Below are 24704 nucleotides of genomic sequence, written 5' to 3'. Positions count from 1 at the left end.
GAATATAACTACTATAATGCTGCCCCCTATATACAATAATATAACTACTATAATACTGCACCTAAATACAAGAATATAACTACTATAATACTGGTCCTATATACAGGAATATAACTACTATAATACTGCCCCCTATATACAAGAATATAACTACTATAATACTGCCCCAATATACAAGAATATAACTACTATAATACTGCTCCCTATATACAAGAATATAACTACTATAAGGCTATGTTCACACGGGGTATTTTGCCGAGTTTTTTGACGCGGAAACCGCGTCGCAAAACTCGGCAGAAACGGCCCGAGAACGCCTCCCATTGATTTCAATGGGAGGCGTCGGCGTCTTTTTCCCGCGAGCAGTAAAACTGCCTCGCGGGAAAAAGAAGCAACATGCCCTATCTTCGGGCGCTTCCGCCTCCGACCTCCCATTGACTTCAATGGGAGGCAGGAGAAAGCATATTTCTCGCTGTTTTATGCCCGCGGCGCTCAATGGCCGCGGGCGAAAAACGGCGCGATAATTGCCGCGAAAATCGGCGTGCAGGGAGAGGAATATCTGCCTCATAGTTCCAAACTGAATTTTGAGGCAGATATTCCTCCCCCAAAATACTCCGTGTGAACATAGCCTTATACTGCCCCAATATACAAGAATATAACTACTATAATACTGCTCCCTATATACAAGAATATAACTACTATAATACTGCTCCTATATACAAGAATATAACTACTATAATACTGCTCCTATATACAAGAATATAACTACTATAATACTGCTCCTATATACAAGAATATAACTACTATAATACTGCTCCCTGTATACAGGAATATAACTACTATAATACTGCCCCCTATATACAAGAATATAACTACTATAATACTGCTCCCTATATACAAGAATATAACTACTATAATACTGCCCCGTATATACAAGAATATAATTACTATAATACTGCCCCATTATACAAGAATATAACTACTATAATACTGCTCCCTATATACAAGGATATAACTACTATAATACTGCCCCCTATATACAAGAATATAACTACTATAATACTGCTCCCTATATACAAGAATATAACTACTATAATACTGCTCCTATATACAAGAATATAACTATTATAATACTGCCCCCTATATACAAGAATATAACTACTATAATACTGCTCCCTATATACAAGACTATAACTACTATAATACTGCTCCTATATATCAGAATATAACTACTATAATACTGCCCCCTATATACAAGAATATAACTACTATAATACTGCCCCTATGTACAAGAATATAACTACTATAATACTGCTCCTATATACAAGAATATAACTACTATAATACTGCCCCATTATACAAGAATATAACTACTATAATACTGCCCCCAATATACAAGAATATAATACTATAATACTACCCCCTATATACAAGAATATAACTGCTATAATACTGACCCCTATATACAAGAATACAACTATAATACTGCCCCTATATACAAGAATATAACTACTATAATACTGCTCCTATATACAAGAATATAACTACTATAATACTGCCCCATTATACAAGAATATAACTACTATAATACTGCCCCTATGTACAAGAATATAACTACTATAATACTGCTCCTATATACAAGAATATAACTACTATAATACTGCTCCTATATACAAGAATATAACTACTATAATACTGCCCCATTATACAAGAATATATCTACTATAATACTGCCCCCTATATACAAGAATATAACTACTATAATACTGCCTCCTATATACCAGAATATAACTACTATAATACTGCTCCTATATACAAGAATATAACTACTATAATACTGCCCCTATGTACAAGAATATAACTACTATAATACTGCTCCTATATACAAGAATATAACTACTATAATACTGCCCCATTATACAAGAATATAACTACTATAATACTGCCCCCAATATACAAGAATATAATACTATAATACTACCCCCTATATACAAGAATATAACTGCTATAATACTGACCCCTATATACAAGAATACAACTATAATACTGCCCCTATATACAAGAATATAACTACTATAATACTGCTCCTATATACAAGAATATAACTACTATAATACTGCCCCATTATACAAGAATATAACTACTATAATACTGCCCCTATGTACAAGAATATAACTACTATAATACTGCTCCTATATACAAGAATATAACTACTATAATACTGCTCCTATATACAAGAATATAACTACTATAATACTGCCCCATTATACAAGAATATATCTACTATAATACTGCCCCCTATATACAAGAATATAACTACTATAATACTGCCTCCTATATACAAGAATATAACTACTATAATACTGCCCCCTATATACAAGAATATAACTACTATAATACTGCCCTCTATATACAAGAATATAATACTATAATACTACCCCTATATACAAGAATATAACTGCTATAATTATCTTTTTTATTTGAAAACTTGCAACAAAATATTACAATACCTTTGCAATACACTCATAACAGATAAAGAAAATAAACGTATGTCTCTTAATATCATCACAATCATTAAACAAACCATAATATATGAATATTGCTCCAGTATAGATTGTTTCAACTATTTTTCATGATATTATTCTAGACAGTATTACAGGAGAGTTCTTCTTTATTGGTGACCGGGCAGCATCGGGCACACCACAGAGGGTACACGGTCACCACATTTATGACATATAGTAAACCTCTATGATATAAACGAAGTTCGGGCTAGAAGTCTCCATACAGCAGCTGAGAGTTTCACTGTCCCACTAGATGTGGTGACTGCAGGGACACAGCAGGGACATTACTCTGTAGATAAGTCTCTTGTATAAAGATTACATTGGTTTTGTCGTCAGACAGACGCTGGAATATCGCCTGCCGCCTGCTCCTACTCTTCACACTGTTCACATTAATAGGAGGTGATTTTCAGCCTCATCCTGGTTACATGTCTTTCCTACTTTTTTTCCTTCTTCCACTGCTATGTCCTGTAACACCCCATCTTTGGTGGACATTGGGGGGTCAGCGTCTTCATCCTGAGGTTCGTCATCTGGGTTGTGTGAGTAGACTTGCTCCATCTCTGCTTCTTCTTCCTGGTCATCTTCCCCCAGCTCACAGTAACGTCCCCCAGTTATCGCCAGCACTGGAGACTCCGGTAATTTCTTTGCAGCAGTGATTTTTTTCCTAGAAGAATCATCTGTTTTACTTCTCCTTTTAACCGTCTGAAATTCCTCCTCATCGATACTGGTCGCTACGTCTGGATCAGCTGGTTTTTTACTGGTCGCTGCGGCTGGCCCAGCTAGTTTTTTACTGGCCGCTGCGGCTGGATCAGCTGGTTCCTTACTGGTCGCTGCGGCTGGATCAGCTGGTTCCTTACTGGTCACTGCGGCTGGATCAGCTGGTTGCTTACTGGTGTTGGGCAGATATTTAGATGTTTTGGTGACAGAGTGACTGGATATTTTACTTTTAGCATGACCTCTATTTACAGTGGCTGGTGACACTTGTGCAGCATCCACAGATGGGACATTCGCCTCTGGAGCAGGGTCTCTGGTACTTTGGCTCATATCATCGCTGGGACTTCCAGGTTCTGGGGTTGTATCTACACATATGGAGACATCCTCCTGGTCCTCCTCCATGGATTCATTAAAGGTCTCCTCTTTATTATGTTCTGCATGTGGACACTCCCGGAATGTATGTCCAGGTCCTAAGCACAGGTTACAGATGACAGGTCCTGTACAATCATTCTTCACATGCCCAAACTGACCACATAGTGAGCACTTAATACGGGAACAGTTGAATGCCAGGTGTCTGCCCCCACATCTATGGCACAGTCGCGGTTGACCAGGGTAGTAACATATGCCTCTCTCCGAGCCCAGGTAGAAGGAGTGCGGCAGATGTCTGGTCACTCCATTCTCCTGAACTAGCTGAATCTTGACAGAATATCCTCCATTCCAGATCTCCTCCTCATCATAGATCTTTGTTGGCAGTCTCTTCACCTCACAATATCTGCTCAACCAGTGCTGCAAATCTGCCAGAGCCACCACCTCAGACTGGAACAGGACGGTGGCGGTGACTACCTGGGGTTTAGTCAGCTGGATGACATGTAGATGCTCCCACATCGCGTGCTCCTTTGTATCATTATAAATACTCCAGAACAAGTCTAGACTATATTGCAGCTTGAAACTGATGTCATAATTCCTGCTGGAGGGAACGTGGATCAGAGCGAACACCTCACAAGCTTTAAACTTCATAAACTCCTTCAACAAAACATTCCCAATGTAGAGTCTGGAGGGGAGGTTTTCCTCTGGTCTTGAGTACCTGATTCTGACCGCGTTCCTCCTCTGAGGTGTGGGGTTAGTCGGTCTTGTGACGCTGGAGAACAGTCTCCTGTACTGAGGTCTGTCAGCAGGTGGGTCAGGACTGGACCTCTCCTCAGCTGATTGTACTGCAGATCCTCCTGTGTCTGCTCCTGATCGCTGTGTAACCTGCACTCCATTCACTGACACTGCGGACGGCTGAACCTCCAGAACAGGATCTGCAATGTCCGCCTCAGCCTGTGCCGCTGGTTCATCAGATATCAGACTGTCAATCACCGCGCTGAGCGAGGTCTCACTTATAATGTCAGTATATGCGGCACTTTCTTGCTCACTCCCAGGAGTGCCACTCACATTCACTTCATCTGTACTGCACATAGAGTCTACTGCAGTTAACCCCTCGTCAGCTGGCACACATTTCTCTGCAGCTTTTTCAGCATTTGTGTTGGCTGATTGCACAGACCTCACACATGATGAGAGATGTGATCCTCCAGCCACCGCAAACGCATATCTTCCAGGGTTTCCCTGCTCCACAATATTATAGTCAGTGTGTTTTTTTGCAATGATATTTTTTCTCTTCACAGTTTGGGCTCTGGTCTCCTTTTGTTCTCAATTGCCCGGTTCTTTATTTTGGGTACTGTGCATGATTCTTTCTGCAATCTCTCCTTCAATATCACCAGCTCACGTGTGCAAACATCCAGACACTCACATTTCATCAGCTTTGCCTTTGGATCAGTCTCTTGGTTAATTTCAGTTCTCAATTTGCGAACTTGCATTTCCATTTTAAAGATATTTTTCTTTGTCATTTTTGTGCACAATTCACCAACATCATGAGATTCAGTTGACTCACCAGCCACCATTTCCAGATCATCACCTCCACCATCTCCATGCTGCAGGCCAAACTCCAGACTCTGGGCTTTCCCAGGATCATCAGCCCAGGACCCCTCCCCTCCACCTGGGTCAGAAGCCATGCATAGTCCTAACAGGGAGCTCACAAGCACACGTCTATCCTCTCCTATGGACAAGAATATAACTACTATAATACTGCACCTAAATACAAGAATATAACTACTATAATACTGCTCCCTGTATACAGGAATATAACTACTATAATACTGCCCCCTATATACAAGAATATAACTACTATAATACTGCCCCTATATACAAGAATATAACTACTATAATACTGCCCCCTATATACAAGAATATAACTACTATAATACTGCCCCTATATACAAGAATATAACTACTATAATACTGCTCCCTATATACAAGAATATAACTACTATAATACTGCTCCCTATATACAAGAATATAACTACTATAATACTGCCCCAATATACAAGAATATAACTACTATAATACTGCTCACTATATACAAGAATATAACTACTATAATACTGCCCCTATATACAAGAATATAACTACTATAATACTGCACCCTATATACAAGAATATAACTACTATAATACTGCCTCCTATATACAAGAATATAACTACTATAATACTGCCCTCTATATACAAGAATATAACTACTATAATACTGCCCCCAATATACAAGAATATAATACTATAATACTACCCCCTATATACAAGAATATAAGGGTATGTTCACACGGCCTATTTACGGACGTAATTCGGGCGTTTTGGCCCCGAATTACGTCTGAAAATAGCGCCTCAATAGCGCTGACAAACATCTGCCCATTGAAAGCAATGGGCAGACGTTTGTCTGTTCACACGAGGCGTATATTTACGCGCCGCTGTCAAATGACGGCGCGTAACTAGACGCCCGCGTCAAAGAAGTGACCTGTCACTTCTTTGGCCGTAATTGGAGCCGCTATTCATTGACTCCAATGAATAGCAGCGCTAATTACGGCCGTAATTGACGCGGCGTTCAAGCGCCTGCACATGCCGGTACGGCTGAAATTACGGGGATGTTTTCAGGCTGAAACATCCCCGTAATTTCAGCCGTTACGGACCCCCGCCGTGTGAACATACCCTAACTGCTATAATACTGCCCCCTATATACAAGAATACAACTTCTATAATACTGCCCCTATATACAAGAATATAACTACTATAATACTGCTCCTATATATAAGAATATAACTACTATAATACTGCCCCATTATACAAGAATATAACTACTATAATACTGCCCCCTATATACAAGAATATAACTACTATAATACTGCCCCCTATATACAAGAATATAACTACTATAATACTGCCCCCTATATACAAGAATATAACTACTATAATACTGCCCCCTATATACAAGAATATAACTACTATAATACTGCCCCATTATACAAGAATATAACTACTACAATACTGCTCCTATATACAAGAATATAACTCCTATAATACTGCCCCTATATACAAGAATATAACTACTATAATACTGCTCCTATATACAAGAATATAACTACTATAATACTGCCTCCTATATACAAGAATATAACTACTATAATACTGCCCCTATATACAAGAATATAACTACTATAATACTGCCCCTATATAAGAATATAACTACTATAATACAGCTCCTATATACAAGAATATAACTAGTATAATACTGCCCCTATATACAAGAATATAACTACTATAATACTGCCCCTATATACAAGAATATAACTACTATAATACTGCCCCTATATAAGAATATAACTACTATAATACAGCTCCTATATACAAGAATATAACTAGTATAATACTGCTTCCTATATACAGAATATAACTAGTATAATATAGATAAGACTCTGGATCTGTACATTAATATATACTGTCTCTTGTTGCATCACTGTTTTTTGTCTTTCTCATCAGGTTTCTGCAGTTTTCCGTGTTTGACCTACAGAGAAGAATAATGTTGCTGAATATTGTTGGTCTCGGCTGCTCCTGCATTGGCCTCATTCTGCTATTAACCGGGGCTCTCACTGACTTCTGGGTGGTGAGCTTTGGCTCAGACTTGTTCCATGTTGGACTGTGGCAGAATTGTACCAAAAACATATGTACTAAAGTCACAGAGAGCGGTAATAAAGGCTTCCGATTTTATTATGATGTTTTGTATCTGTGTCTATTGGGAATAATTTATACATTGTTGCAAATATCCATTGTTTAGTTGCCCAGAAACTTTGATACGGTGACTTATTGGTGGCACCATAAGGGGTTCTGTGCCAGGCATGTGCAGTGTGGCATCACTATAATCAATGGTGCTTCCAAAGAAGTATTGGGTCTGGGCGATTATCCTCCATAAGTATTGATTGGGGTCCCAGCTCATGGACCTTTATAGTTTCCAAGTGTGTTGGAGCCCACAACGGAGATAGAAAGATTCCCACTATTAGGGTTTCTACATAAATTACATCACAAATTTTTACATAGGGAGGTTTAGGAGTTAATGATAATATTTCTATCAAACCCCCTGTGGTTTAGTGATCAATACCTAATATCTCTGGTGGTCTAAGGTGATGAAGGGGTCGATATTTGTATCTATTATCCATGGTGGTCTAGGATGTAATGGGGTAATATCTGATATCCCTAGTGCGATCCCGCTTGTTACTGTGAAGTGTCGGCTGTAACATACAGGTGACACCAGCATCGTATGGAGCTGGTTTACTCCGTGAGCCCGCTCCATACTTCCCCTACCCGGCTATGACTTATGGATACGTCAAATGTCGGGAAGGGGTTAAATATGATATAATAATATAATGACAGTAAATGGCTATTATATTGTAAATGAAGATGAAGGGGTTAATGGAGGTGGTTAATGATAGGAAAGTGTAGTTTTAATCCAGAATTCTTTCCAGGGGATGGATCTTTGATTTTCTAACGCAGATCCCCAAATTCCCAGCTTTCTTCCAGCTTCTGCTTCCTTTCAGGTAGTCATAGACTTGGCCGATCAATTTTTGTCTACCTGCAACTGCCACTAGAGGGCGCTCTCTGTTACAGAGTTGCCTTTGAACACTATATAATAAATTTATATGCATTGCGCTCCCCCTAGTGGCAATAGAGTGAATTTTAGTCTTTAACTCAATGTTTTTTCCTGAACAGTTTATAGGGGGGTTTTAAGGTACTGGGAACCCCCTTAAGTGCACCCGTGCCTACTGATGTTATCTTCTGACATATCCCAAAGAGACAATCATTACATCATGGCACTCAGGAGGGCTCATAAGAATATTGCCTCAGCTCCAGAAGCTTTTGGCAATGACCTTATCTTTCTTTGTGTTCTTTTTCCAGGATACGTCAATGCCACTAGAGGGTTGGTTATTTTCTCCACTTCACTTCTCGTCTTTGGGATGATATTTTCCTGTCTTGCATTTATCAAGTTTCACGTAGGAAGAATCACTGCCTGCCTCGCGTCTGCTACCCTGGAAAGTTTATCAGGTAAACACAATAAAACATGCGTGCCCGGAGTCCCGATCTTATTTCAGGACAGTTCTGATATTTGTTCAAACACCAGGAGGTGCTGCGTTATTATACCACCGAGCCACATGGTAACGTCATGGCAAAACACTGACGGGTAAGAGACGAGGCCGAATCTGGGACACTACAAAGGGTTAACAAGAATATTGGTAAGGGTCCTGTGCATTCTGGAGGGTCCATTGATATTAGAATCTAGCAAATTAATTCTCTATATATTTGGGACTAAATAAAGGAATATATATCTTGAAGCATGGATGATAGTTTCCATAACTGCCATGGAAGTGATGCAGACGAGACACCTCCCCATTCTTTCTCAGCCTGGATATGGCGGTTTCTCTTGTCCTGGAGATAGGTGTGGGTTGGGAATACCCCTTGAATGAATGAATGAATGAATGATTATAGCTGGTGAGTGGATGAATGATTATATGGGAGGATAGAACAATAATGGGACTCGGTATTGTCCTTACAAATATATCAGCCTCTAATAGGACATCCTATAAGATTATCTTCTTGTGGTCCATTAATTGGCTTTATGTTTTGCAGCGGTTTTTCTTCTCATTGGGATGTCCATCTACACGGCTGAGACTTCCTATAAAGTCCTCAACAGCTCTTTCAATTACCAGTGGTCCTTCTACCTGTGCTGGACTGCTAATGTGCTTCTCATTATTTCAGGTTGGTTTGTTGTCCCTCATAGCTTTGCTCCATTTTAGCTGGAACATTTTGCTTGTTTATCCAAGCAGTCCTATGTTCCGTGGCCTGACTCTGGGTCCGGTGTCCTGTCTGTGGGTCCGGTGTCCTGTCTGTGGGTCCGGTGTCCTGTCTCTGGGTCCGGTGACCTGTCTCTGGGTCCGGTGTCCTGTCTCTGGGTCCGGTGTCCTGTCTCTGGGTCCGGTGTCCTGTCTCTGGGTCCGGTGTCCTGTCTCTGGGTCCGGTGTCCTGTCTCTGGGTCCGGTGTCCTGTCTCTGGGTCCGGTGTCCTGTCTCTGAGTCCGGTGAACTGTCTCTGGGTCCGGTGTCCTGTCTCTGGGTCCGGTGTCCTGTCTCTGGGTCCGGTGTCCTGTCTCTGGGTCCGGTGTCCTGTCTCTGGGTTCGGTGTGCTGTCTCTGGGTTCGGTGTGCTGCTCTGGGTTCGGTATCCTGTCTCTGGGTCCGGTGTCCTGTCTCTGGGTCCGGTGTCCTGTCTCTGGGTCCGGTGTCCTGTCTCTGGGTCCGGTGTCCTGTCTCTGGGTCCGGTGTCCTGTCTCTGGGTCCGGTGACCTGTCTCTGGGTCCGGTGTCCTGTCTCTGGGTCCGGTGTCCTGTCTCTGGGTCCGGTGTCCTGTCTCTGGGTCCGGTGTCCTGTCTCTGGGTCCGGTGTCCTGTCTCTGGGTCCGGTGTCCTGTCTCTGGGTCCGGTGTCCTGTCTCTGGGTCCGGTGTCCTGTCTCTGGGTCCGGTGTCCTATCTCTGGGCTCTTTGTCTTTCCTGTATCCTGTTACGCCTGTGTCTGTCCCCAATGGCTGCTGCTTGTTACTTTCCATGTTCCTGGTTCACGTCCTGCTGTGTGATTCTTCATTGCTGACTCGGATTGTTGTCAAGGCTCTTCTTCACTACTCTAGTAGTGGAGACATTTTCTTCCACAATGCATAGAACCAGGCTGCAGGACATTATGATATACTAATGTAAGCTGCCAGTGGTAGGCATGAGGTAGGTGCAGCCAGCAGAATTTTGAATGCAGCTCTGGATGTGAATAAAGCTGAAAACAGTAAACTAAGACTGATTTAGCACATAATTGGTTAGTGACGTAACGATGACATCACTCACAGAGCACCAGGTACCTGTTCTATAGATATTTCTGTTACATCTCGTGTTGTTTCTTTAGGGGTATCTCACATCCTGGCTCACCAATCATCGCCAAATCCTGGATATGAGCCGGTATAAAAACTGACATTGTCCTCCTTCTCATCATCAGGATTATCCTCATCATCTATAGTCTCATCATCATCATCATCAAATTCCTCCTCCTCCTCATTACCTGCTATTTCTTTATGATACCTATAGATGTTATACACTTTTAAAGGGGTATTCCATTTTTGACAGCAATGGCATAAATGTCCCAAAGTTGCCGGTCCCAGCTCAGGAACCCGCACCTATGTGAAGAATGGGGGTTCGCTGACCGCTTCCAGGTGGAGAATGAATGGGGAGGTGTCCTTGGCTTTAGCCGCATCAGGCGGGACAGAAGTCGGGGGACCTCCGTTTTCCAGCTCCACCTCAGGGACCCCCCACTTATTAGACATCTATGGCATCACATGTCTGAGATCAGAATACCCCTTTAATTCTTCGTCACTTTTTATTTTTTGTACTTACTATAACAATTTTATTCAATGTTTGAATTTTCTCTAAATTTGAAAAAGAAAATTGCAGGAAAGAATGTACATTTTTCAATAAAGTTGTTTGTCTACAAGTTTTTCATTTAGATTATTTTCAATAAAAAAAATAAATAAACAATGTTGGGACCCCACTGATGCCCTAAATGAATGGTCCTCTGCAGTGCACGTTCACCTCTGCATTGAAATCAGTGGGATGTACCGAAACGTATAAGGGTATGTTCACACGACCTATTTTCAGCCGTTTTTCGGGCCGTAAATGCCCCGAAAAACGGCTAAAAATAAGTGGGATGATCGCCTCCAAACATCTGCCCATTGATTTCAATGGGAAAAACGGCGTTCCGTTCCCACGGGGCGTTTTTTGTAAAAACGGCGCGTAAAAAAATGCCCCGTAAAAAAGAAGTGCATGTCACATCTTGAGACGTTTTTGGAGCCATTTTTCATTGTCTCAATAGAAAAACAGCTCCAAAACCGGCCGTATAAAACGCATCAAAAAACGCAAGTTAACTAAACAATGGCTGGAAATCGGGGGGCTGCTCCGTTATTTCAGCCGTTTTTTGTTAAGCGTGTGAACATAGCCTTAGGGGTTTTGTCGCCATAAAAGACGTACATGGCATATTGCTAGGAATAAAAATGATGCACCCCTGTTCTCAGCCATAGGGAAAGTCTATGCAGAGCTGTGTAGTTATGACATCACGTGAGGATGACATCACACAATTCTCTATGAGCAGTTTATAGAACAGCCGGCAGGTCATCCTGTACTGCACCTTGCCAGACCTCACCACGGACCCAGCACAGGACCGATCTGTCACTTCAGTTGATTTTCTCAACAGCAGAAACATGCTTCGGTGAGATTATAACCATGGTTTTCAGATGATTTTGCCCTTTAGGTGGCAGCATTTTATAACAACATCCAGGCCTGATATTGAGCAGATAAACCATCTTCATATATTTAATATCTTACAGTTGTCCTAATAACTCATAGCTTACTGACACACACCCCTCTTCTCTTTGAGCCCCTTTAGCCAATCACTAGAACAGAGAGAGGTCATATGACCTGTTTTCCTGACTCCTAAGAAACAAGAAGCCCCATTTCTAAAGAGTCAAGAGGGCGGGCGTCACTTCTGCTCCCTGATTGGCACAGCATGTTCTGGGTTCAATTGTCCCTTGAGGTTCAACATTTGAAGGACTTTTGTAGAAATGCCCTCATTTAAAGGGAGAGTTCATCTTAGTGGTAGGTGCCCTTTAAAATGCTCCATGAAGTGGACTTTGTGTTGTTTATGTTCTCCTCTATATGAATGTGATTTATCCATACTGAGTTCTGTACGTAACGCATCCATAGAGAGCTGCCTGATGAACGGACCTCACATTGGCGCAATACGTATATATAATACAATATTTTCCATCACGCTCCATTTTTTCTGTCCCAGCCTCGTTCATTCATCAATAAAATACATTAATTATCTGTCTTTGGATTCAATTTCAGCTATACTTTTCCAAAAAAGGACGCCCCTCAGAATGCTTCATCTCAACCAACACCCCAGATAGCTTCAGTGGCCAACACCAATGCCCCAATGTCCCTTGTGAATGTTCCACAGACAGCTCATCCCTCCTCACTGGTCACCACCAACGCCCCAACATCACTTGAAAGTGTTCCACAAGGAGCTTCTTCCTCCTCAGTGGCCATCACCAATGCCTTAGTACCACCTACTAATGTTCCACACACAGACCGTCCAACTCCAGTAACCACCACCATTACCCCAAGATCACTTGAAAGGGTTCCACAAAGACCTTGTCCATCCTCAGTAGCCACCACTAATGTCCCAAGATCAGTTGAAAGAGGTCCACAGACAGCTTGTCCATCTTCAGTGGTCACCACCAACATCCTAAGATCACCTGAAAGAGATTCACAAACAGTGCATCCAACTTCATTGGCCATCACCAATGCCCAAAGGCCACTTGAAGGAGTTCCACAGACAGCTCGTCCATCCTCAGTAGCCACCACTAACGTCCCAAGGTCACTTAAAACAGTTCCATGGACAGCTCGTCCAACTTCAGTGGCCATCACCAATGCCCCAAGTCCACTTGAAGGAGTTACACAGACTTCTTGTCCATCCTCAGTGGCTATCACCAATGCTCCAAGGCCACATGAAGGAGTTCCACAGAGACCTTGTCCATCCTCAGTGGCCCCCACTAACGTCCCAACATCACTTGAAAGGGTTCCACAAAGACCTTGTCCATTCTCAGGAGCCACCACTAACGTCCCAAGATCTCTTGAAAGAGTTCCACAAACAGCTCATCCAACGTCAGTGGCCATCACCAATGCCCCAGGGCAACTTGAAGGAGCTCCACAGACTTCTTATCCATCGTCAAAGGCCACTACTAACGTCCTGATGCCACTAGTGAAAGTCCCACAAGGAAAAGAGGCATTTAACAAGGAAGCCAAGCCAGGAAAAGCACTCAGGAAGGACATCCCACTCATTTCTACAAAGCCTATGCCTCAACCACAATCAACACCAAAAGCAGCTCGTCCAACCATAGTGGTCACCACTAATGACCCGACGTCTTCTGTGGGGGTTCCTTCGGGAAAAGTGGGAAATGAAAGGGAAGTCAGACCAGCTAAAAAACCAAGACTGGAAAGGAGGAAGTCAGCAGACCTCAAAAAACAGCCACGTCGTTATCCTGTAAGGGTGAGGCGGGCACCTGAGCGGCTTTGCTACTGAAGAGATCACACGAACCGTGGAATACTGTGAACAATAAAACAATAATAGCATCTGACTCGTTATATGTTATTACACATTTGCAAAGAAAACATTGCGCATATAAAAAATCTTAAGGAAACTAGTGACGTCATCAGGTGTTCACCAGCGCTGGGGCAATGCAGGAGAGACATAGTCTGTGTCTCTCCTGCCTGGCACTGTAGGAAGATCAGGATCTAACAGCAGCTGATCAGACATTTTTAAAGGTTCCCGGTCACCCACAAGGTTTTTTTTTTTTTGTTTTTTTTTTAGATAAGGCCTGGTTGGAGCAGGCAAAAATTGGTGGCTGGGGTAATAATTATATATTTGGGATAACGTAGATTTTGCGTGACATGAACGTGGCGTTTGAATGCCTGATCACCTGATGCCCATGCAAAATGCGGATATGTCACGAAGGATATTTAATTTTGTGCGTGTGGGATCAGAGAAGTACCATATTTTTTGGACTATAAGACGCAGTTTTTAGCAAGAATATATCGTTTTATAGTCGGCAGCGCCGGGCCCCCTGACCGCTTCTTACTTAAGTCCTTCCCGTCCCGTGATGTGCCGGCACATCATGGAGCGGGGAGGGGATGATGTTTGTAGCGGAGCGGGGTCTCACGCGCTGAGCCCGCTCCATACACTGCAGGTGTCAGCTGTGTTTTACAGCTGACGCTCTGCTCTAACGGCCAGGAACAGCGATGGCGCTGTTACTGGCCGTTTAACTAGTTAAATGCAGCGGTCCATAGCTAACTACTAAAGCGTGTAAAAAAAGTTAGATACATTTTCAGGAGTGTAAAAAATGTTTAAAAGTTAAAAAAAAACAACTTTTCCCATATTTTCCCCCCAAGCACAACGTAAAAATAAAAAAATTGATATCGCTGCGTCCGCAAAAGTCCGAAACTATTACAATATACCATTATTTAAAAAAAAAGAAAAAATGTAACACCCCAGAATCGATGGAAACATATAAGTTATGGCTCTCAGAATGCGGTGAAACGGAACAAATTATTATTTTTAACCAATAGTTTTTTCTTTGTAAAAGAAGTCAAATATGATTTTTTTTTTCCTATTTTCTATTGTCTAAAACCTGGGATCGTCTTATAGTCCGAAAAATATGGTATGTACTTTTTGGGGTTATTGAGGAGGGGAGCGTTTTTCTTATTTCTTTTTATTATTATTTTGTTCTAGTTGTATACATTTTTTATTTACTATTTTTCTTTTAATTCTACTATATTTATTTTTTAACTGTATGGCCCCCAGACTAGAGAATGTAAATTACTGTCAGATCTGGACACTGTTGTGCTGCTGGAACCCGGCGATCGTGGCGTGGCAGCAGAATAAGGATGAATGCTGCTGACACTAAGTAACAACCTTAGTAGTGCAACAGATAAGTGCAAGAGAAATGCGCTGTCCACTACAACCAATCAGGTAGATGCTTTTATTTTCCAAAATGACTCTGAAAAATGAGAGCTGGAATCTGATTGGTTGCTATTCAGAATGCATTATAACATCCCACAATTCCACATATCATTAGAGTAGAATCTGATAAGGCTCCTGTCACACAGAGAAGAAGATTCTAATAGACGCTGCTTTTCACCATCTGCTCACACTAATCACAACTTGTCTTCACTGCCCTAATCAAACATGGCCGCTGCGCAGCAGTTCGCTTCGACCTCTAACTTACGTCATTACGAAACGTCGTCTTCAGTGATTGGATAGTGCGGTGAGCGCACGTGGTATATTCTACATTCTGAGACCAGTGATTGGCTGCAGTGATTGACTCTGTGATTGGCTCTTGTGTATGTGAAGGATTTTATTGGTTGACGGCGCAGACGCTTCCTTTGAGTCGGCAGTAAAGATGGCGCTGCGGGCTCTGGTCGGTGTCAAGCGGGTCATAGACTATGCGGTGAAGGTGAGACTGACGGAGAGCTGTAGCGTCTGTTATATAGGAGGGGGAGCTACACCTGGTTGTCAGGAGGAGGGGGGGAGATACACCTGGTTGTCAGGAGGAGGGGGGGAGATACACCTGGTTGTCAGGAGGAGGAGGGGGGAGATACACCTGGTTGTCAGGAGGAGGAGGGGGGAGATACACCTGGTTGTCAGGAGGAGGAGGGGGGAGATACACCTGGTTGTCAGGAGGAGGAGGGGGGAGATACACCTGGTTGTCAGGAGGAGGAGGGGGGAGATACACCTGGTTGTCAGGAGGAGGAGGGGGGAGATACACCTGGTTGTCAGGAGGAGGAGGAGGGGGAGATACACCTGGTTGTCAGGAGGGGGGAGATACACCTGGTTGTCAGGAGGGGGGAGATACACCTGGTTGTCAGGAGGGGGGAGATACACCTGGTTGTCAGGAGGGGGGAGATACACCTGGTTGTCAGGAGGGGGGAGATACACCTGGTTGTCAGGAGGGGGGAGATACACCTGGTTGTCAGGAGGGGGGAGATACACCTGGTTGTCAGGAGGGGGGAGATACACCTGGTTGTCAGGAGGGGGGAGATACACCTGGTTGTCAGGAGGGGGGAGATACACCTGGTTGTCAGGAGGGGGGAGATACACCTGGTTGTCAGGAGGGGGGAGATACACCTGGTTGTCAGGAGGGGGGAGATACACCTGGTTGTCAGGAGGGGGGAGATACACCTGGTTGTCAGGAGGGGGGAGATACACCTGGTTGTCAGGAGGGGGGAGATACACCTGGTTGTCAGGAGGGGGGAGATACACCTGGTTGTCAGGAGGGGGGAGATACACCTGGTTGTCAGGAGGGGGGAGATACACCTGGTTGTCAGGAGGGGGGAGATACACCTGGTTGTCAGGAGGGGGGAGATACACCTGGTTGTCAGGAGGGGGGAGATACACCTGGTTGTCAGGAGGGGGGAGATACACCTGGTTGTCAGGAGGGGGGAGATACACCTGGTTGTCAGGAGGGGGGGGATACACCTGGTTGTCAGGAGGGGGGAGATACACCTGGTTGTCAGGAGGGGGGAGATACACCTGGTTGTCAGGAGGGGGGAGATACACCTGGTTGTCAGGAGGGGGGAGATACACCTGGTTGTCAGGAGGGGGGAGATACACCTGGTTGTCAGGAGGGGGGAGATACACCTGGTTGTCAGGAGGGGGGAGATACACCTGGTTGTCAGGAGGGGGGAGATACACCTGGTTGTCAGGAGGGGGAGATACACCTGGTTGTCAGGAGGAGGGGGGGGAGATACACCTGGTTGTCAGGATGGGACCACCTTTCTGGCCCATTATAGACGTCTGTATCTTGCCAACAACCACAACATATAATCATCCAGGTGTAACCCCCAACACCCCCTGCACACAGGACACAGGAAGCTGAGATATGAGGTGCTGTCCTGGGCTGCCGGTGACATGGAGGGAGCGCTGCGCTCACCAGGGGAAGGTTTATTTGAACCCTTCAGAGCTGCAGTTCACTTTCTCCCCATGTCCCAGATACGGTACGATCCTCTGTATACGATGTGTTAGTTTTTTTTAAATTAAATTAATGTATTTTGTGTTTTTATGCAACATTGAAATCTTTATTTATTTTTTTATTTTTTTTCTTTATTAAAAAAAAGTTTAACTTTTTCAGCTCTAACTTTTGTGTCCCGTCTGAGCCGCGTCCGTCAGTCGAGCTGAGAGCAGGTCCTGCGTGTTTATATCGTGTGTGTGTGTGTCAGACCCGCAGGACCTGCTCTCAGCGCAGCCGTCAGTTCAGCTGCTCCGTCCCCGCGATGTTCAGGTGTTGAGCCCTCTCAGCGTCCCCTTCCTCCTCCCATCCTGTAATATTCTATGTCGTCGCCTGCCTCATCGTGCGGAGCTTTTATTCCTAATTGACGGAGACTTTCATGTAGAGAATCTCCGGACAGGCAGCAGAGCCGGCAGCGCGCGGTGTAGCGGATGTGATGTGTTTTATTAGATGTTCGGTAATGACTGTTTAGTGGGATAATGCGCCCCCTGGTGTCACATTGTAGAATTGTGAGAATGTGGTAATGAGTCAGTCATTCGTATTAAAGGGGACGTCCATATTTAGTATAAATAATTTCTCTATTCCCCCTCCCCCCATTGAGACCCCAGACAACTCCTTGTCCTATTCAGGCCTATTGATCTCATGGGATGGGTGTTGATCACTCCCCCCCCCCCCCCCATATTATCTCTATGGCAGGTGAGAGCGAGAGAAGTGGCTGCCAGGGACCTAATGACGCTTCTCTGTGAGGCAAATAATACCAAGTGCTACAAATAATGGCAGCCATTCATTACCCAGCTTTCCCTTAACCCCGAAAATCACTGTTCTGCTCCTTCTCCCCCTGTTCTGCCTGTTCTCGGTAACCTTGGTTTTCTATTCATGAATCAGGGGGCTCAGACTGAACAGTGTTGTAGACCCTTCCCAGATATGGAGTTCTGCAGTGCAGGGAATTGTGGGAATAAATGAAAAAGTGTGCAGGGGGGGAGGGGGGGGGTGTATGGTATCAGTTGAGTGTGCTGTGTCTGTTAGGGTATGTGCACACACACTAATTACGTCCGTAATTGACGGACGTATTTCGGCCGCAAGTCCCGGACCGAACACAGTGCAGGGAGCCGGGCTCCTAGCATCATACTTATGTACGACGCTAGGAGTCCCTGCCTCGCTGCAGGACCACTGTCACGTACTGAAAACATGATTACTGTACGGGACAGTTGTCCTGCAGCGAGGCAGGGACTCCTAGCATCGTACATTACTATGATGCTAGGATCCCGGCTCCGTGCACTGTGTTCGGTCCGGGACTTGCGGCCGAAATACGTCCGTCAATTACGGACGTAATTAGTGTGTGCACATACCCTTAGTAGCCCACATGACAACACTTCCTGGACACTATGTAAGGCCTCATGCACACGGCTACAAATGACCGCACAAACATGACCCAACCCCTTGAAAAGGTCACATGATCGCCCAGGCGCCGTATTGTTGGGGAATTGGGGAATTCCGGGGCATGAATTTCACCAAACTGTGGTGCAGTTTTTCGCTCGGAATGTCCGCTGCGCAAAACTTCAGCAGGGTCTGGATGACGTCAGAGGGTCGGCCTCTCGGGATGACCTTTCATCCCATGTGACCGCCGCTACATCCGGTCATTTGTTGCAGTGGTCACATGGGATGAAACTTCATCCCAGGAGGCCGTGCTGGAGGGAGGAGCATAGACTTCTGGGTAAGTATAAGATTTTTAAATTTTTTTTTTTAGTTGCGTTTTTTGCGGTAGAATCGTTGCGAACCCGCAACAGAAAACCCCAACATCTGTGATTCGTTGCGGGATTTACCTCCATATTGAATTCAATGGGGAAAACCCGTAACAAATAAGCAGCGATTACATAAATACAATTGACACGGAATAAAACTCCGAACCGCAGGTCAATTTCTGGGTGTTTTTTCCGCTCCGTATTTCCGCAGCGTGTGAGCTGACCGTAAGGCTATGTGCGCACGCAAAATCAAAAACGTCTGAAAATATGGAGCTGTTTTCAAGGGAAAACCGCTCCTCGTTTTCAGACGTTTTTTATTCAAAGTCGCGTTTTTTACGGTAGTTTTTGGAGCTGGATTTTCTATAGTCGATGAAAAACGGCTCCCAAGTGACCGGCACTTCTTTTTCACGGGCGTTTTTTTACGCGGCCGTTTTTAAAAACGGCCGCGTAAAAAACGCCCTGTCGGAGCAGAACGCGATGTCTGCCATTGAAATCAATGGGCAGATGTTTGGAGGCGTTCAGCTTCCGATTTTTCAACCGTTTTTCGCACTCTTTACGCCCTTAAAAATGGCCGAAGACAAGCCGTGTGAACATGCCCTAATATTGTAGCAGCGTTCTAAGACCAGGTTCTCACTGGGGGAGCAACATAAAGTCGTGGCCATGGGGGCTGGGAGCTTCTTGGATTCTCAGACTCCTATCGTTATCAGTTGGCTGATAACAGAGGACACTAGCACATACCACCGCTCACCAAATTCAGATAAAATAGAGCGGCGGCCGCGCTGTTTCTCCGCGGTGACTCTCATGACCCTCGTCGGTGACTCCGGGCGCGGCACGTCACTTATTTTGTAGGTGAACGCGACTCGTGAAGACGTTTTTCTTCCGCTCCCGCCAGTGACTTTAAGGACTAATGAGGTGACTTGAGCAGTAAATCAGCGGCGGCGGCGGCAGCTTATCTGTTGCTTCCCGTCTGATGTTGTTCCAGATGAAGTGTCGTCTTGTGATGATGAAGAAGCGGCGGCTGTCAATAGACGCCGGTGATTTGTATGTAAATGGATCAGACGCGGCACATTCATCGCGTCCTTCAATCCCTCAATTTTCTGCTTTTGTTTCTAGAAGAGGAAAAAAACAAAAAAAATTTACAGATTCTCGCTTGTCGATGAGGACGCCTTCACCGTCTGGGCGACCGCGGGACGTTCGCGGCGAGATACTTGAGGCGCCATTTATTCCTTTTTTGTGTTGATGCGGAGCCTATTCCCTCTGGTGATTGTGTCTGTCATTGCTGCAGCTACGGAGAAGGGTCTGTGATATGTATGAGGGTCCGGACCTCCGGGGCGACTAGAGCCTATAGATGGCGGCCGTAGATGCAGCGCCGTTACTGATGATGGTGACCGGCCCGATCCATCCTTTTTTTTTTTTTTTTTTTAAAGACATTGTCAAGGATTAGAAACACATGGCCGTTTTCTTTTTTAAAAAAAACAAAAAAAACAACAGCGCCACCCCTGTCTACAGGTTGTGCACGGTATTGCAGCTCAGCCTCATTAACTTCAATGGTGCGGAGCTGCAATATTAAAAATACCCCATAATAAGAACATCCATAGACGTCTCATTTCTAGTTCTATCGGTTTCCCAGACTTTATCCATATGCTGGGTGTTATACTGACGCTCGACCCTTGTGTAAGCAGCCGGTGTCAGTCACTTAGATGAGCTGGCGTAGCAGGGCGCCGCGGCGTGTCGCTCCCGTGATGCAGGACGCTGAGGCGCGACGCAGTCACCGCTGACTTCTAGTATTTCCATTTGGAAATGTCGCCGTAATTTATGTAAACGATGTTGCTTTCGACTTCATTAAAGGTGGCCTTTTTCTATTTTTCAGGATGCTCCATCTCCATGCCTGTCAGATCGCCCCCTGCTGTCGTTCTGAACTGTGAAAAGTCACTGCTGTACAGACCTGCCTAGTATTAGGGACCCTCATTAATATTTAATCGGCCATTTAATAAACTCTCATTTGCATGTCTTCTTAATAGAATTCAACTTGGCAACTGTGTAACAGAGCATCATTTTTCTTCTGGGCGGTCTTTCCTCCATGTGGCCACCAGGGGGAGCTCCAGCAGCATAGAAATAGATATAACTTTTTTTTATATATTTTTTTCGCCCATAGCACAAATGAGATTTGACTTAACATATTCCTTATCTCGTTCCGCTCCTATCAGAGGAGATTGTGAGCAGTGTGATAGTAAAGGTGTTCTCCTTTACTGTCTAAACGGTCCAGTGCGGCGCGGCTCTGCAGTGATAGGGAGGGACGGCGCGCCACTTCTCTCCTGGCATCTGTTCAAGGCACACAACAAGCGTGTCCTTGAGATGCACTTCAGCGTCCAGATTGAATGAATGTTTAACCTCTGCAGGTGGGAGGCAGGGAAGCGGCTCCAGCCCTCTAATCACATTGCATTCCGCTGACACGGGGAAACAGACTGTACGCCGCAAGACGCGTTTCTTATCCGTAATTGGAAATTGATTCATTAATAAGCAAAAAAAAAAAAATGACCTTTCGAAGAAATTACGTTTCATTTATACGACCGACGTTTCAGGTTATGCAGCAAAACGCGAGGGCTCGTGGCGTCTAATCCACCGCCAAATTATTATGGAACTGGAATTTGCAAGTAACGTACAGTAGATGGGATGTAGTACAGATGACGGCTGTCAATACGGTGCCCATAGCAAGAAAAAAATCCAGCTTTTCCCAGACCCTGAATGGAAATAAATCTGCGTTATGCAAAGTAATAATCTGTTGTGGTGTCGTGTCCATGAACCAGGAGGCTCAGGATGAACAGTGTTGTGCGTAAGACAAGTAGCTGGTGCCCTAGAATATCTATTATATATATATATATATTTCACCTGCTTGTACAGCTGCAGTTTTGTTACAATGTGTCAGTGTAGGGAAGAGCGGTAAGGAAAGAGATTTGTGATACAATTGTAACAAACCCTCCGCTTTAAGCAGAGCTAGGACTGTATGGGTTTATAACTTCTGGATTTAAATAAGGTTTCCGTTCACTGGCAGCAAGCCTAGATCTTGAAAAATAGTGAGGACTTAAAACGAGAAAGTTGCAGAACTTCAGCTTTCTCTATTAGATAAATGTGTCGCGTTTGCTGTGAATTCCTAGTCCGGCGCCTCCGTCTCCTTCCACGCTGATCTGTGGTGCGGGGATTTGGCGATGGTTTTGTGCGCTCCATCTGTTACCTCGGCGTCCGTTCTGCGCTCTCTCACGTTCCCACCTGTTTATTGAGCTGTTGCGTTCTCCTTCTCAGCCCGTTGTTACTGAGCTGCGAGGTCTCCATTACCTTCCTGTGTTGTGCTGTGGGCGCCGCCTGGATGGGCAGAGCGGGTATATCGTGCCCATCATACAAGTAACCCGTTCTTATCTCTCTGTATTCCTCAGGTCCGAGTGAAGCCGGATAAGACCGGCGTGGTCACCGATGGCGTCAAACACTCCATGAACCCGTTCTGCGAGATCGCCGTGGAAGAAGCCGTCAGGTTAAAGGAGAAAAAGATAGTCAGTGAGATCATCGCAGTCAGCTGTGGCCCCCAGCAATGTCAGGTATACAACTACTGTCATGTGGCCCCCAGCAATGCCAGGTATACAACTACTGTATTATATGTGGCCCCCAGCAATGTCAGGTATACAACTACTGTCATGTGGCCCCCAGCAATGCCAGGTATACAACTACTGTATTATATGTGGCCCCCAGCAATGCCAGGTATACAACTACTGTCATTTGTGGCCCCCAGCAATGCCAGGTATACAACTACTGTCATATATGTGGCCCCCAGCAAGGCCAGGTATACAACTACTGTCATATGTGTGGCCCCCAGCAATGCCAGGTATACAACTACTGTCATATATGTGGCCCCCAGCAATGCCAGGTATACAACTACTGTCATATGTGGCCCCCAGCAATGCCAGGTATACAACTACTGTCATATGTGGCCCCCAGCAATGCCAGGTATACAACTACTGTCAAATGTGGCCCCCAGCAATGCCAGGTATACAACTACTGTGTCATATGTGGCCCCCAGCAATGCCAGGTATACAACTACTGTCATATGTGGCCCAGCAATGTCAGGTATACAACTACTGTCATATGTGGCCCCCAGCAATGCCAGGCATACAACTACTGTGTCATATGTGGCCCCCAGCAATGCCAGGCATACAACTACTGTGTCATATGTGGCCCCCAGCAATGTCAGGTATACAACTACTGTCATGTGGCCCCCAGCAATGCCAGGTATACAACTACTGTATTATATGTGGCCCCAACACTGTTGGAACTGGTGTCTGATACACAGGCTGTAGTTCATCTTGTGATCCTCTAGTTGGCGATGCAGTAACAACCTGGCGTATGGATACAGCAATATGACTCTGTTTATAAACCGTCCTCGTGGGGGGGGGGGGCGCATTATAATCTTAAAGGGGTTTTCTGCGACTGTATCCTTAATGGACTATCAACATCTGATCTATAAGGATCTGACGCCTGTCACCGCTGCCTGTCACCCCTGCCTGTCACCGCTGCATGAAGGGGGCTGGGTAAACAATCGAGCACCTTCATGCAGCTGTTTGGGGGTGCAGGGAGTGGTTGATATTGATGGCGTGTCCTTAGAATAGTCCTGTAAAACCCCTTTAATTGCACAGATATGAAACATTAGTGGCCACAAATGTCCGGGCCGAGGTCGTGCAGCTCCTCCGGGTGCAGTGAGATTCATCCCTGTGGTCAGGCGTGCGGCCAATGACATCAGCTTTGTATAGCAGCACTCACGTCAGCGCCTCGACCCCCTCTGACGGCGCTGAGGGAGAATATAAAAGGGCCATAAATCTGACGGCTGTTGTTATGATGTTTATAATGGGGTCACGGATCGAGAATATCAATACAACATGTATCCGTCTTGTTTAACAGCTCCACTTGCTTCTTAAAGGAGAACTCCACCGTTAAAATAACCTTTAACCTCCGCACATTCAATATTTTTTACATGAAATATTGAGTAGCTGTGCAGATTTTTTGCTTTACTTGTCTCTTATGGTTTCAAATTATTCTTCTCCAGTCACCTCCAAAGCTGCATTTAGACTTCAACCGATTACCCAAGTGTGTAGTGCATTGTGGGAGTTCAGGTCTGAGCTGTGGGGTCACTTGTCTTTTCACAGGGTGTAGATAAATCTGTTCATCTGTGTCTAATTGCAATCCGTAGAATCTTGAAAGCAGCTTTGGATGTGACTGCAGGATAAGACCTAATGTAACTTAAACAAAATAAGTCACTGGGTTACTGTAGACAAGTTTGGGAGTGCGTCAGGGCTGTAGACCAGATTATAGTCGTTTGCTTGATAATAGCAATAGGCCCAACAGCTCCACCTCAACTGTGGACTCCCAGTGATCACATGATCGCCATGATTAAAGGGGATGTACAGGATTAGAAAAACATGACAACTATCTTTCCAAAAAACAGCGCCACACCTGTCCATGGGTTGTGTCTGGTAATGCAGCTCGGCTCCATTTAAGTGTAGAGGACTGAGCTGCAATACCACACACAACCTGTAGACAGGTGTGGCGCTGTTTTTGAAAGAAAGCAGCCATGTTTTTCTAA

At 44.7% G+C, this 24704-nt stretch overlaps 3 protein-coding genes across 4 annotated transcripts in view; all 3 read left to right on the top strand.

Annotated features, from left to right (window-relative positions):
• The first annotated feature begins 7215 nt into the window (after positions 1-7215).
• On the top strand, positions 7216-10686 carry LOC142661620 (lens fiber membrane intrinsic protein-like). Its single transcript, XM_075839041.1, has 4 exons — positions 7216-7381; positions 8586-8732; positions 9315-9443; positions 10628-10686. Exons 1-4 carry the CDS (start codon positions 7216-7218, stop codon positions 10684-10686), a joined length of 501 nt encoding a protein of 166 aa, XP_075695156.1.
• Positions 10687-11865: 1179 nt separating this feature from the next.
• On the top strand, positions 11866-13910 carry LOC142662259 (uncharacterized). 2 transcript variants are annotated; one of them, XM_075840387.1, is made up of 3 exons: positions 11866-11980; positions 12158-12366; positions 12619-13910. In XM_075840387.1, exon 3 carries the CDS (start codon positions 12707-12709, stop codon positions 13853-13855), a length of 1149 nt encoding a protein of 382 aa, XP_075696502.1. In that variant the 5' UTR covers positions 11866-11980; positions 12158-12366; positions 12619-12706; the 3' UTR covers positions 13856-13910. The 2 variants fall into 2 exon arrangements, with proteins under 2 accessions (XP_075696502.1, XP_075696501.1); XM_075840386.1 differs by lacking the exon at positions 12158-12366 and having other exon boundaries at positions 11867-11980.
• A 1767-nt stretch (positions 13911-15677) lies between these two features.
• The window catches only part of ETFB (electron transfer flavoprotein subunit beta), a 52561-nt gene continuing 43534 nt past the window's right edge, over positions 15678-24704 (top strand). Inside the window, exons 1-2 of the mRNA XM_075840385.1 lie at positions 15678-15785; positions 22510-22668. Of these exons, the coding sequence (XP_075696500.1) occupies positions 15732-15785; positions 22510-22668 (213 nt within the window). The 5' untranslated portion in view covers positions 15678-15731. The remainder of the gene's footprint in view (positions 15786-22509; positions 22669-24704) is intronic.

This window comes from Rhinoderma darwinii, chromosome 10 (assembly GCF_050947455.1).
Source record: "Rhinoderma darwinii isolate aRhiDar2 chromosome 10, aRhiDar2.hap1, whole genome shotgun sequence".
NCBI classification, from domain to species: domain Eukaryota; kingdom Metazoa; phylum Chordata; class Amphibia; order Anura; family Rhinodermatidae; genus Rhinoderma; species Rhinoderma darwinii.
This window is presented reverse-complemented; position numbering and strand designations above follow the sequence as displayed.

Bases quoted from the DNA above. Each gene is read 5' to 3' on its own strand.
- LOC142661620 (XM_075839041.1), top strand. From the start codon at position 7,216: ATGTTGCTGAATATTGTTGGTCTCGGCTGCTCCTGCATTGGCCTCATT. The intron at 7,382-8,585 runs GTAATAAAGGCT...TTCTTTTTCCAG, and splicing joins TACTAAAGTCACAGAGAGCG to GATACGTCAATGCCACTAGA. The intron at 9,444-10,627 runs GTTGGTTTGTTG...TTGTTTCTTTAG, and splicing joins TGTGCTTCTCATTATTTCAG to GGGTATCTCACATCCTGGCT.